General features: G+C 35.7%; 1 protein-coding gene across 1 annotated transcript; it reads left to right on the forward strand.

Annotated features, from left to right (window-relative positions):
- The first annotated feature begins 18 nt into the window (after nucleotides 1–18).
- On the forward strand, nucleotides 19–3807 carry LOC133873220 (ankyrin repeat-containing protein ITN1-like). The gene is made up of 5 exons (XM_062310951.1): nucleotides 19–544; nucleotides 635–784; nucleotides 916–1041; nucleotides 2280–2692; nucleotides 3151–3807. Exons 1-5 carry the CDS (start codon nucleotides 19–21, stop codon nucleotides 3805–3807), a joined length of 1872 nt encoding a protein of 623 aa, XP_062166935.1.
- The last annotated feature ends 10509 nt before the right edge of the window (nucleotides 3808–14316 follow it).

Here is a 14316-nt window from a genome sequence, read left to right on the forward strand (position 1 = left end):
TGTAACACAGTGAGAGAAATGGCAAGTGATTTGAGTCTATTTTTAGGGATGAAAAAGCCTTATCAGGCAGCCCTGAATGGAGACTGGGACGCCATGAAGAGCTTCTACGACAAACACCCTGAGTGTGTCGTTCGTCCTCTGACGATCGACGGGCTCACTGCACTTCATATTGCAGGATATAATAGCGAAGGAACGGAACTGCTTCAGCATTTGCTTGATCTCCTACCATCCTCCGAGATATCGCTTGCCATATCTAAGAAGAGCGATCACAATAACAACGTTTTTCACGAGGTCGCCTCCACCAACAATGTTGCATCAGCAAAACTCTTGATTAGTAAACTCTCTGGAAATAATCTGCCCGATCTGAGAAAGATTCTCGATGATCGTAATCAAATTGGTGAAACCCCGCTGTTTAGGGCCGCTGCCCTTGGTCAGATACAGATGGCCAAATTTTTGGCTAAATTAGTTGGGGATACAAGTCCTCACTTCCATAGATATGACAGCATGTCCATTCTCCATACTGCTGTGTTAGGCCAACACTTTGGTCTCTCTCTCTCTCTCTCTCTCTCTCTCTCATGCAATCATTGCTACTTAAATAGCATGCTTTAATTCCGGCCTTTATACTTCTTTGCAGAAACCGCCATTTGGTTACTCGGAAAGGAAGAGACACTTGGAACAAGAAAGGAAATCAATGGCATGACATGTCTTCACCTACTAGCGAAAATGCCATCTGCTTTCAGGAGTTCATGCAAGATGGGAAAAGTGAAGAGACTCCTCTATTATTGTATGTCTTGCTTTCATAACAGTATTACATGCATTTGTGTTTGGCTTCATTTACTTTGAAGAAATTAAGCATTATTATTATACTTTAAACACCCCAATATAATAAGTAACTTAAACACATTCTTAGTGCAGGCCTTCCTGCCAATCTGGATGATGATGATGGTGATGATGTTCAAAACATATCAAGTCAAATGGAAGATTTGGAGACAGGCCGCCAGGATAGCAGTAGCCTCCATCAATCGAACAAACATTCATCAGGTAATTATGTTAAAAATACATACAAACATTTTATAAATATTTTATTAATTAAGCGGATGCGACAAGATCTAAACCTTATCATGTCAATTTCGTCAAATATTTGTATGCAATGTAGCATAACTCTCTGTGATCATTTGTGTACTGGCATAAATACTTTTGTAACCATGCATCTAATCTTACATAATCTTTGCAGCAATTTCAAGAACATACTATGCATTGTGGAGGGGCCTTGCTAAAGGTGCGACCTCATTTTCTTTTATGTATATAGTGAATGGGACGTTTTTAATGTTAAAAATATCTTCCTCGCACGTACTGTTCATATTTTTTAAAAAGAAAAAGAAAAACTAGTAGATATTGCTCTCTGATCGTGACAAATAAGAGAAGTCAAGTGAGTGGGTGGACTCCCTGTAGGCTAGGGTGATGACCAACTCCAAGGTTAATAACTTTTTATTTATAATTTCAAGCAAAAGTGGATCTCAAACTATAGTTTAGAGGTGACCCATGAGGCCATGATACCTCTCTTTCTCGTATAAGAGAAGCCTTGGATTTAACCTATGAAAGGGGTCTGGAATGATTTGGTTGATAACTAAGTCAATATTGTTGTTCACTACTCTACTATATATTACAATTTTTTTTAATTTTTTTTTTATTTTTTATGAATAACTATATGTTATAAATTATTTTATATTACAATTTAATTTTTAGAGAAAAAAAAGGTACGTACGGTTACCATGATTTGATTCATTGATTTTATTTTTTCTTTTTTTAAGATGATTGAATGGTTTGAATTAAAAAAATATACAACATGTAGTTGATCATCAGCTAATCCTTACAGATTCCATCGATAGCCGGTCATTCTGTCATGCATATAAGTATGCGTTTGTGAGAGATCGAATTTCGATTTATTGATTTTCATAACTCTATTCGTAGAAGAAAATACAAATAATTGTGGCTGAAGTAGCCATATGTTTTGGTCGATTTTCATAACTGATCTATTTGTAGAAGAAAACACAAATTAATCATTCATGCTAGCTACTACCTCTCTCACAAACCTACGTACATACTTATATATATTGATGATATATATATATATGATGGACAGAATTGCCGGCTATGGCTGAAATTTGGGAGGCGAAGAGAAAGCATAAATCAGCTCTTGAACTCACAAAGTTGCTAGCGAAGATGGATACTACGTGGGCAAACAGTTTAAAAGTAGACGACAAGCCCATTTCCTTTAGGAAAGGAGACTCTTCGGACGACAGTGCATGGCAAAGGAGGAAAAGGGGAACAACCCAACTCCACTGACGGAGCCGACAAAGGAGGAGATCAAACACCCGACACCCCATTGCTTATTGCAGCAAGAGAAGGAATAGTAGAAATATTTGACGAGATAGTTGACGTGCATCCTCAGGCAATTGAGCACATTAGTAAGGATGAGGTAAGCATAGTGCATGCGGCCATTTGCCACCGCCAAAGAGAAATCTTTCGCCGTCTAAAGATGATGAAAGGGATAATGGAACACAGGTTGTTTTCAATGATTGATAAGCGAGGCTACACCATATTGCATCATGCGGCAGACATGAACAACTATAATGGAGGAACCCGTGCTGGTCCTGCACTCCAATTGCAGGAGGAGTTGCAATGGTTCGAGGTAATTTAACGTCATATATTAATAGAGAGTATAACTTAGAAGGAAGTGGTAGTTTAAATGATTAAATATATTCATCTATTTCTAGTTAAGAGCTTAAGCTTTTAAGATAAGTGATGATTTAATATAATATTATAGCTTAAACTCTCCCTTAATAGGTAAGACCTTACACGTATAATATTTAATAAAAATATGAAGTGAATTACGAAGATAAGGACATATAAATTTAATTCGCCACTTATCTCAAAAACTTAAGTTGATAAGAAACTGATAAGAAGATATAAATTTAACTCTTCCGTGATAAATGAGGTCCAATACTAGAATATTTTCTTTAAATGAGTCTGGCTCTAATTTCATATTAAATCACCACTTATTTTAAAAGTTGAGCTTATAAAAATGAATGAATTTAATTATTCTTGTACATTGAGAACTCATTAATCTAATACAATGTTGCCACGCAGCGTGTGCGAAAGATAGTTCCCTCTCATTATGTCATGCACCGCAACAATTCTGGCAAGACTACAGACGAGCTCTTCAAAGAGCAACATGCCGAGCTTCTCGAGAAGGCAGAAAGGTGGATAAAGGAGACCTCTCAATCATGCTCTGTGGTTGCCGTCCTTGTTGCCACTATTGTTTTCACGGCTGCGTACACCGTCCCAGGAGGTAACGATCAGAGGGGCCATCCAGTTTTCCTTCATTCTCCCTTCTTCTTGTTCTTCACCATCATGGACGTTGTCTCCCTTGCGAGCTCCTTGACTTACGTCGTCATGTTCCTCTCGCTCCTCACGTCTCCGTTTAAGCAAGAAAATTTCCTCAAATCTCTCCCCCGGAAGCTCATGATTGGCTTCACCTTACTCTTCCTCTCCATGACAACCACCATGCTTTCTTTCACGGCAACTATTTTTCTCATCAATCATTTTGAGAAGAAAACTCTGACTGTGACTCTAATTAACATTGCTATAATGCTTCCCGTCTCCATGTTTGCGATTATGCAGTTCCCCTTGTATGTTGCACTCTCCAGTAATATGCATTCCCTTTTCAAGAAGATTATGAAGAAGGCTCTTCGTGGGATTTCCATTCCTCGTCTTTTCAAGACTGGTAACTGCAAGACATGTTGAGATACTATGAGAGAGTTCTGTGTTTGTGTTACTCACATATTAGCCTGCTGCACGCAAGAAGCAATAACTCTTTTTCGGGATATTGGACATGGCCGGGTTTAATTAACATGTTATTTTTCTTTTCTTTTTTAATTTTGGATTTTGATTAAATAATTGTGTATTTTTAGTTCCCATCATGAACTACATATCAAAAATCTGTGATCGATCATATTATGTATCGGCTTGCTTTATGTACAATATAATAGGGATAAATTATATATTTCTCAATTCGAAGACCAGTCTTTACCCATATTGCATCTTTCATATACTTAAAAGATCTAGCTTGGCTTGTCTCAAAAAATTACTAGATATAGTTTTATTTTATTTTTTGTAAAATTAAACGTAGAGATTGTAAGATTATGAGAGATCGAGCTCCATTTAATTTTTTACTAGAGAAAATATCTATCATTTATTTTTAGATTGGAGGAACTTGCGTTATTTTTTCACTGAAAATAAGCCAAATTGATACTTAAATAAGTCAAATTGATGTGACATTAACATATCTGCTTTGAGCCAAAAATGATATGATTAGCGAATCCATTGTTAGTCAATTTGTTGTATGTTTACCTTCAACCAAGAATAAACATCTAAAGTTCTCAAAGATATTAGATTCTACTTCCGCAAAGCTATGGAGAGTCTAATTAAGAATGTCAATTTTTAACATGATCCACAAATTTGACACAAACTCAACATAAAATTAATGGGTTAAGATTGATGGGTCTGACCCGTTTCATTAATTGGATCGGATTATGGTTGTTTTATATAGTCTTATATTCATGTCTCAACACAACCTGAACCTAACACGCGATATTTAGGGTTAAAATTTTTTACACAATCTGCAAACCCATCACAGAATTAACAAGTTAATGTTGAGAAATCTGACATGTTTAATTAAATAGATTATGTTAAGATTAGTGTGAAAAGAAGGAAAATACTATTAGAGGCCAAGTTGCCACTAGCCGGCCCATGTGTGGGAACACATAGTTGTTAATTGGAGTCAGGGTCCATTCCACCATCTATGTGGTTGGGCCATTTCCTCTCCTATAGCACGCGAAGCCCACGAAAGATTAATACTTCATTTCTCCTCTATGATCATTGGGTTTCTCTAATGCCAATATATATATATATATATAATCATGATAATATTATAATTTCTAAGATTTATCTTATGAGAGCTGATACATAGGGGCGTCCATCACTCTCTTTTTAATAAAAAATAAAAAAAGTGTCCTATGATGTGACCATCAGAGGACACTTTTTTTTTTTTTTTTATTTAAAAACCAAAAAGAGGGGGGTGGGGATGGTTTTTCGGTCCCCACAAATCATTTTCCTTATCTTACATATTGAAAAAGATAAACAATTGTTGCTGTCTGTGTTGGGAGCTGTGCTATCTGGATGACAAGGGTCGGACGCCCTCGTCTCACGTAGCAGTCATTTATTATCTTTACTTTAGAGATATAAAAAGTGTGAAGGGAGTTCAAACAATAAAATATTTATTTGAAGCCTCTCAAAAAAATATTTAAATTGAAGTTCAAACAGTAATTTTTATTTGAAGGTATGGATTTACAGTTTTGTCATTGCTCTTTCTTCATTAGAGTTAAATCAAGCAAGGTTATTTTTGTCTTTTGACATATATCTTTATGGTTCTACCCTCTTTCTTCCTCATTAGAGTAAAATCAGATAAGGTTATTTTTGTCTTTCGGTGCACAGTATTTTTGTCTTTCAGTACACTTTTTTTCTTTGAACGTGTGCACAGTGTTTTTTCTTTGATGGTGCGGTTTTATGGTTTTACCCTTCTTTCTTCATTAGAGTTAAATCAAACAGGGTTATTTTCGTCTTTCGGCATGTATCTTTACAGTTCTGCCCACTTTCTTCCCCATTAGAGTAAAATCAGATAAGGTTATTTTTGTCTTTCAGCATTTCCTTAAATTTCAAAATTACTATATTGCCCTTATTCATAAATCTACTGAGCCTTTGTGTTTTATATGAAATTACCATTTTGGCCTTTGCTAATGTAAATAACCGGGTGTTGTTTTTAGGGTTTCGTTTGTCTTTTTGCTTTTTCAACAGTTTCTCTTCTCCATCGACAGAAACAAGAACAAACTGAAAAAAAAAAAAAAAAAAAAAAAAAAAAAAAAAAAAAACTCAGTTTCTTTGTCCTTTTCTTTTTCATCTTCAGTTTCTTTCTTGTCACTTATCAAATCTCAAGATGCAGCAATCACGATTTTATCTACCAACTCCTCCACCGAAACACTGTACTACTGTATACTCTGCTTTTTCTTTTTCTTTTTTCCCCTTTTTTTGAAATTTCTTGTCAGAAATCCATTCATGCTTCGGAGATGCAGAGTACCAACCCCATCAAAGCCAGCTGGATTTTCTCCCAAAAATCTCGTCCATGCACTCGGTTAAGAGAAAGAGAGAAAAGCATAGAGCAGTTAAAAATCAATGCCCTGTTTTGTATCTCTCCACTCTGCAATTGGTCAAGAGATGTAGCTGTTCTTCAGAAAAATTCTCCATACAAGGTTCGTTTTCAGTTATTTCTTCTTCTATCCTTTGGGTTTCAGAATAATAATCCTTGCTTGTGTTCTTATATTTTTCTATTTGGAGAGACCTGCTTCTAAGCCATCTTTTTTATTTTCCCTGTATTGGGCCTCAATGTATTATTATTATTTTTTTTTCCCAAGCTGCTGAATGCAATTTTTCTTGGGCTTATTTTGTTCTTCTAATCAACGTATGTTGCTTATCTTGGAATTGAAAATCTATATGGTCAGCTACAAATGGATAAAAATGAAAAAGGAAAAAAAAATGTGTTGTTTACATGCTATTCGGATGCAAACTGTTTTTTGTGTAAATGATGGTTTAGGGCTATTTGTAAATATCCGACTCCTCGATTTTGTTTGTGAAATTATCTGGGTTTCATCGTTTGGTCGTAGTTTGGGTTTTTTGAAAAATCTCTTCAACCCTAGGACTGACTCAGAAAAAAGTTGATCTATATTTTGATGGTACAGATTTGTTAATTTTAGTTAGATTTTGTTTGATTCTTATTACTTCTTTATATTTGGTGGATTTGGTTCAAATGATTGATTATACATCTCCGTTTTTGCTGCAACACATCTTAAGTAGAGGAAATAGAAATTAGTGTTCGTATCAGAATTTCAAATTTCCTAATTTTGCTCTAAGGAATTTAGTATTGGAACAATTTTTTAATCACAATCATTGCAACAATTCAGCTGGGCTTATAAAAACATCATGGTGCAGTTATATGGTGGTCTTGATTATTGACTTTCGCTGGTAATGCAGATTGGGTAGAGGCCACAGAGCCAACCCACTGGTCTAACATCCAACCTGTTGAAGCTTTTTGAGCCTCGACTGCTTTTGGAGTTTAAACGCCTCCAGAGAAGAGAAAATGCATGTCATTGACAGGTTTAATGTTGTTATCTAGAGCGTGTTTGAATGGTTTTCGATTTGATACTGATTTGTATAATTATAATATGATCTTTCTTCTTAATATTATGAAGGGATGGCACAATTTGTGAGTAGGTTTGCCGAGCCTGGAAATCCTGAATATGCTCCGCCTGTTAAGAGGTTGAAACTCTGTAAGATGTTTCTCTCTCGTTTCTTTTTTCCTTTTTTTCTTTCAATTTTCTTTTTGTTGAATTTCGACCAAAGAAATATTTGGTTTGTTGTTTAGTTCAGCATTTTATCAGGAATTAAACGAAAAAACTTCAAAGGAGAAAAGTCTTGAAGTTGTCTGGTAGGGCTCGAGAGCCTTCGTTCATCTGCTTAGGTGAAAAACAGTTTTTTTTTCTTTCGAAAATCATATTATTTATGGTTATGGGTTTCTATGTTTTCGAAAATCACGTTTTAGTTTTGCTTCTAATTTCTGTGTTGTCGCGTTTTTGTTTGTGAAAATGTCACAGCAAGAATCAAGGTCCATGAGCTGCGTCAGAAATCGAAGGCCAAGCTGTTGAACCAGCTCAAGGATCTTAAGGCGGATCTCTCCCTCCTCCGCGTCTCCAAGGTCACCGGCGGTGCACCCAACAAGCTCTCCAAGATGTACTCTCTCTCTCTCTGGTTTTATTTTCGAAAAGCATAGTCTTTGTTTCTGATATTGCTGTTAGTATTTTTTGGGGGGTTTCCTGGGTAATACAGAAAGGTGGTGAGGCTGTCGATTGCGTAGGTGTTGACGGTGATATCGCAGAAGCAGGAGGTTCTGAGGGAAGTTTACAAGAAGAAGAAGTACCTGCCTCTCGATCTGCATCCCAAGAAGACCAGGGCCATTCGGAGAAGGCTTCCAAGCACCAGGTATATATAGACATCTTTGCTTTGATATAATTTTGAGTTTAATTCGTGTATTTTTTTATGCTTTGTAACTTTAAGCTTTACTAGTTATATGGTACCTCCAGTTTTGGTTCGTATATTTATAAGTGTTAGAGTTGTTTTTAAGTTCATTTGTTTGGGTTATTGAAAATGTTGTATGCAATCCTACGAAGTTTAAAGTTTGAGTGTTTTGGACATTGGGATTCTGATAAATGGGACTTGATATGGAAATTAAACCTTTAGGAATGGCAACAAAGCATCTAGGCCTATTTAACGTGTTAAATGAATAAAGCTCAATAACTGATGTTATGAGTTTCACTGATTTGTCACTTCAAAAGTTTTTGCTTCTTAAATGCACTCTCATCTTTTAATTTTATAGGTGGATATAGAGTGGGCTTACATTGTGATGATGGAATGGTTAAAGCTTCCAATGCAGAACACAATAAGAATAATCAAGATTGCTTAGACTTTCGGGTCTAAGATTCAAGCTCTCTGATAATAGCTTAAAAGTGCTTATTTTTCCTATTAAAATAAGTATTATCATACTTTATTATAATTTAATTCTTGTATTTTATATTTAATTGTGGAATATTGTTCAAACATTCATATTAAGATTAAATGAAATATAAATCAGAATTCAAAATTAACATCATGCTCAAGAATAATATAGCAAAATATTGGATAGTGTTTTGTTCTTTCATACCCCCAAACTTGAATCACACATTATCCTCAATGTGTATATAGAACTGAACATAACGGTGAGAGGATAGGAATACCTGAATGAGCAGATGTGGGGCATATCATACCCCCAAACTTAATTGTAAAAACACATGTCTTGAGAAAGAGAGTGATATTCCAACCAAATACTAGTCACGTGCAACACATTGTTGTAAAAATATAAACTAATAATGAAGCAACAATGGAGAAGATAAACCTGGAAGGAGATCATGTACCCTGGCCTGATGGAGGACTTGAGCGCACAGGGCCTGTGGTAGAAACCTATGAAGCTAACTCATTTAGTCAAAATATGTGGGATCCGCCATGCCAATGGAATCCACATCCTTGATGCGCCTCTTAATGCTCTCTGACCCTTAAATTTAAATTTAAAGCACCAATCTTTTCTTCTCTTAGACCAAAGAGAATAAATTTTACCTACAGAAAGGTAATTCCAAATGTCCGCATATCGAGGTAGATTCTTTTGAGTATTCTCAAACAGTTTCTCATCCAGAAAGGAATCATGAACTGGAATAGAATGAGGAGAATACACAAGGAAGTTTTCTACCTTGATGGTCTCTTTTTGCTCTTCTAATATCCCTAACAAACTAATCTCTTAACCTCTTGGTAAATCACAAGCAATAGGGGCTTGGGGTTCATATGGCGTCTCGAGAATAAGAGTGGGTGATGAAGGAGCCTCAGTGCTCACTTCCTCGCCTTTTGCCCGATGTAGAGCTTGTGGGGCCTCAATTTGCTCCTCCTTCCTCTCTTCCCCGTGAGTTTCGACCACTTCTCCATCCTTCATTGTAGTGATAGCTTGCTCATTATAAAAAGTACTCTCATCTACCACGTAGTGTCCATCAAGATTGGCCACCGACTGTCTTTGAAGTTCTTCTTCTTCTCTATTGAGGTGGTTCATGATTTGTTCAAAGTGAGCATCCATCCTGGCTTCCATCTCGGTGAAGAATTGAGGGGTATATTTTTCCTGGTGAGATTGTTGTTGTGGAAGCCAGTAGATGGGAGATGGCTCCTCTTCGTGAGCTTCTATCTTGGCAATGGATTCAGAGTGAGAGTTCAATGTCTGACCGAGAGAGGTCACTGTCTGAGTGAGTTTTTGATTGATCTCACCCATAAGTTTCAATATCTGACCTTGAACGTCAGAATCTGATTGAGGTGATGGTGTAGCCTGAGAAAAAGGCTGCCAATTATCCTCAAAGTCAGCACAATATGGAGATGATTGCCATTGCTGGTGGGGAGGATGGAAGTTAGATGGTGGATAGGCCACTTGATCATTGAACTGCGGATATGCCTGATGGTATAGTTCATGAAATTGTGGAGCATAATTTTCAGGAGCTTGAGCTTGCCACGAGATATTAGACTGGTTGCTCCATCTCGGGTGATCGGAATCACAGTAAGGCTCATTCCTTGGTCTAGAGAACTGTGTGTTCATATGCTCATAAGAATAGTTAGAAAATTGTCCTATAGTAGGACAATTTTTAACATGATGATAAGGACTATAGCAACATGAACATGGTCCATGGGGTGTTGGAATGCCTCCCCACGTGAACTAAATTGACAAAAAAAATAAAGAAATAAAATAAAAATAAAAACAAAGATTGAAAACAAAAAATAAAAATAAAGAAACCAAAATTAAAAAAAAATAAAAATAAAAACAGAAAAGAATCAAGTTAAATTCAATCTTTAAAACTTAATAACATAACCGTTTATAGTATAGTGGTAAGTATTCCCGCCTGTCACGTGGGTGACCCGGGTTCGATCCCCGGCAACGGCGCCAAAAACTGATGTGGTCTTTTGTTTACCAAAATATATCAATAATAAAATTACCACTCGCAATAGTACGAATCCTTATAGGATAGGGCTATGTTAAGGGTGTCGAACCTCAAGAACTACAGGGGTATTGCTATCAAGTTTTTCAAGATTAAATATAACTTAATTAAAAATATGTTTGATTTTATTTTTGTTTATAGCTAAGTTAAATGCATAAACTTAAAGACATAAAAATAAACATTAGAGTGATGAGATAAAGAATAGGGGATTGATTTCACCACTCACTGCATAACAATGGTCAATCATAAATTAACAAGGAAAATTCATACTATGCATGATATAGGGCTCATCTCACTCGAGTAGTCAAGAAATTACCTCTAAAGAATAAGTATAATCCATCTTCGGTTGGCACGAACCGTCTACCTAAATTATACTAAACTAAGGTGTAGTAAAATCCATCTTCCCTAGGCATGGTCTATCTAATCCTCTTGATCATATATCAATTAAAACCGTTGTATAACAATCATTCACATAATCACAGAAAATATGAAGGATTGAGTTCAATCAATATAAAATACTTTCTAAGACAAGATAAGAAATTCATAATGATTAAATATAAACATTAAAATCAATTCTCACAGTTATACAACCATCATGCATAGAGAAAATCTCAAACTAAAATACAATTAAATCATTGTTACTTGGAAAGGGCTACATCAACACCCTATTAGGAATTTAGCCGCTCATCGTGGTGCTGGAATGGCCTCCTGTCATGTTCTTCTCCTCTTCAACTTGTCAAGCTTCCAAGAAGAATTTTCTGTCTAAATCTAAGCACAAGCACAAGTACAAGCACCAAGCACCCTTCTCTTGAAGCTTAAGGGTCTATTTATAGGGAACACACAAGTCCTAGAGGCCATTGGAATTCCAGAAAAATCGTCTCTTGAGTCTTCTTGTCCAAGTAGGAGATTGAAACTTCAATCCAAGTAGGAAAATGATTCCAAATTCGTGCAGAATTGCGATCTTTTATTGCGGGCCGATTTGACATAGTAAACGTCCAAATTAGGGAAAAGCTATTTCTGACATATTTGTTTTATTTTTTATTAGCTTTCCAACATCATAAATTTCATTATAATCAAATATATGATGCAAAAGTTATGATCCAAACACTGAGACATATGCAGAATCCAAATTTGAATCCAATCCGATTTTGACTCTTAGTGGAGAAATTTCAATTTAATCATTCTCTTGATTTGATTAAACTTAACCACATCATATAGGTATTCTATTATGATTGGTTAAGCTTAAACATATCTTCTAGTCTTCTCAAAGTGTGCTTTAAGCCCAAAATCAATGGAATTAATTGCATCTTTATTTAAAACCTGAAAACAATAAAACAACACAAAATCAAACAAATAACAATACTAAGGAATTAACATATATAAGTTAAGGGGCTTGAATGTGCAACATTCGATGCTTATCACACCCCCAATCTTACATATTGCTAGTCCCTTAGCAATACTAAGGAATTAACATATATAAGTTAAGGGGCTTGAATGTGCAACATTCGACGCTTATCACACCCCCAATCTTACATATCGCTAGTCCCTTAACAATACAAAACAAGAAATAAAACTTAAAAACAAGAAGATAAATCATTCTTTCGTGAGATGTACGATTGCATTTAGCGTATGCAACAAGCCTTTTAAACCCATAGGACTCCCTAGTGGACGAGTGAAGTCTCGTGAGGGTTTGCCAGTAATGATACCCACAAACATTATTCCTACCATGTTATCCCCAAGAATGCAGCATTATAAAAATAATGGTTTTCATTCATTGGTAAGCTGAAGAAAATAACCTCAATTTTCACAATTTCAAGGAATTAAAAATTAAGTTACTAACATGGCATTATGAGATATCATAAGATTCAACTAGTGTAAAGTGAACTTAACACATAGTCATGAGATTTCAAAATTAATCTCAATCATGAATGGTTCAACACTCAAAATTCGCTGGACTCCTCATTAGATAAAACAACTAAGGCATATATATTTATTATTAGGGGTAATTACCTTTTTCCCCCATCAACTACCAGCTATTGTCAACATGCCCCCATGAACTAACACATCGACCAAAAGAGAGCATCCAACTACCAACTTTACACACTTTGCCCCCTTCCGTCAGTTTAATTCGTAAAAAGACATAAATGCCCTCAACTTTTTTAAACATATTAATTTTAATATTTTTTTTATTAATTACTGTTGGAGGGCATTTTGGTCTTTAAACCAAAATTAACACCCAAAAATGGAATATTCCGTCCAAGTTAACGAAATTCCTTGACGGAAGGGGGCAAAGTGTGTAAAGTTAGTAGTTGGATGCTCTCTTTTGGTCTAGGTGTCAGTTCATGGGGGCATGTTGACAATGGCTGGTAGTTGATGGGGGGAAAAGGTAATTACCCCTTATTATTATTATTATTATTATTATTATTTATGCAGGCTATGCAATGCTTAGCTCCTTTAAGCTTTCTAATTGACCCATGTAACGAGTGTTAGATCAATGACTCCCAAACCAAATGGTTTTAGGGCACTAGGCGTAAAACACCTTAAAGACTTACTAACTCAAGTCAAAAAGGCTACAAAACTAAACTTAGCCATTTTATCAATCAAAGAAAACTTTCACTTTTTGACGCGAATACTCAATGCTTAATGAGGCAAGAGATCCGGTTACTCAGTGAAAAGCTCAAACTGATCAATATTATTCCTTTTTTCTTTTCTTTTCTTTTCTTTTTTTTTTTTTCTTTTTTTTTTATGCCAAGGTTATTCTTCCAATAAGTTACCCAGCTACATCTAAGATATTGATAACAGACATAACTGATTTCAAATTTCATACCCCACAGACTACGTGCTAGTGTGCTTGTGAGAATCAAATTGAAATAAGTAATATCTCATGCTGCCAAAGAAAATAACAAAACTTCTTAATTCCCTTGTCAAGTGATCATGTGTTCATCATGTTAAGCTCACCAATGAAATATGAGCTGAGTAACCGGGCATCTTGCCTCAGTAAGCAGAGAGTGTTCGCGTCAAAAGGTGAGAAGTTTGGAGTGGTTGATGTCATGTTGTGGCTAGTTTAGCTTCGTAGTCTTTTTGACTTGAGTTAGTAAACCCGTAGGGGTGTTTCTACACCTAATGCCCTAAAGCCCTCAGGCTTGGGAATCATTGGTTTAAAGCTTGATACATGGGTCAATTAGAAAACTTAAGGGAGCTAAGCATTGTACAGTCCACACATGGTATAAAAAATAAAAATAAATAAAAAAATAAAGAGAGAGAGAGAGAGAGAGAGAGAGAGAGAGAAAGTAGCTTAATTTCTGCCTTGGTTGTTTCATCAAATGGAGATTCCAATGAATTTTGGGGTATTGAATCATGTATATAGAAATTACTTTGAAGCCCCATGCAAGGGCGGTCCTACATTGGGGCTAGGGGGGCCCTGGCCCCCCCCAAGCCCCAAAATTTTCCCCTAAATTTTTTTTTTTTCACCAAAAGAAAAAAAAAAATTAAAATTTTACCCCCTAATTTTTTAATTTTTAATTTTTACCCCCTCAATTTTTTTTTTTCGATTTGGCCCCTTGATAAGTCTTGAATTGTTTGATTCAAG

The sequence above is a fragment of the Alnus glutinosa genome, chromosome 7, assembly GCF_958979055.1.
Source record: "Alnus glutinosa chromosome 7, dhAlnGlut1.1, whole genome shotgun sequence".
Classification (NCBI taxonomy): domain Eukaryota; kingdom Viridiplantae; phylum Streptophyta; class Magnoliopsida; order Fagales; family Betulaceae; genus Alnus; species Alnus glutinosa.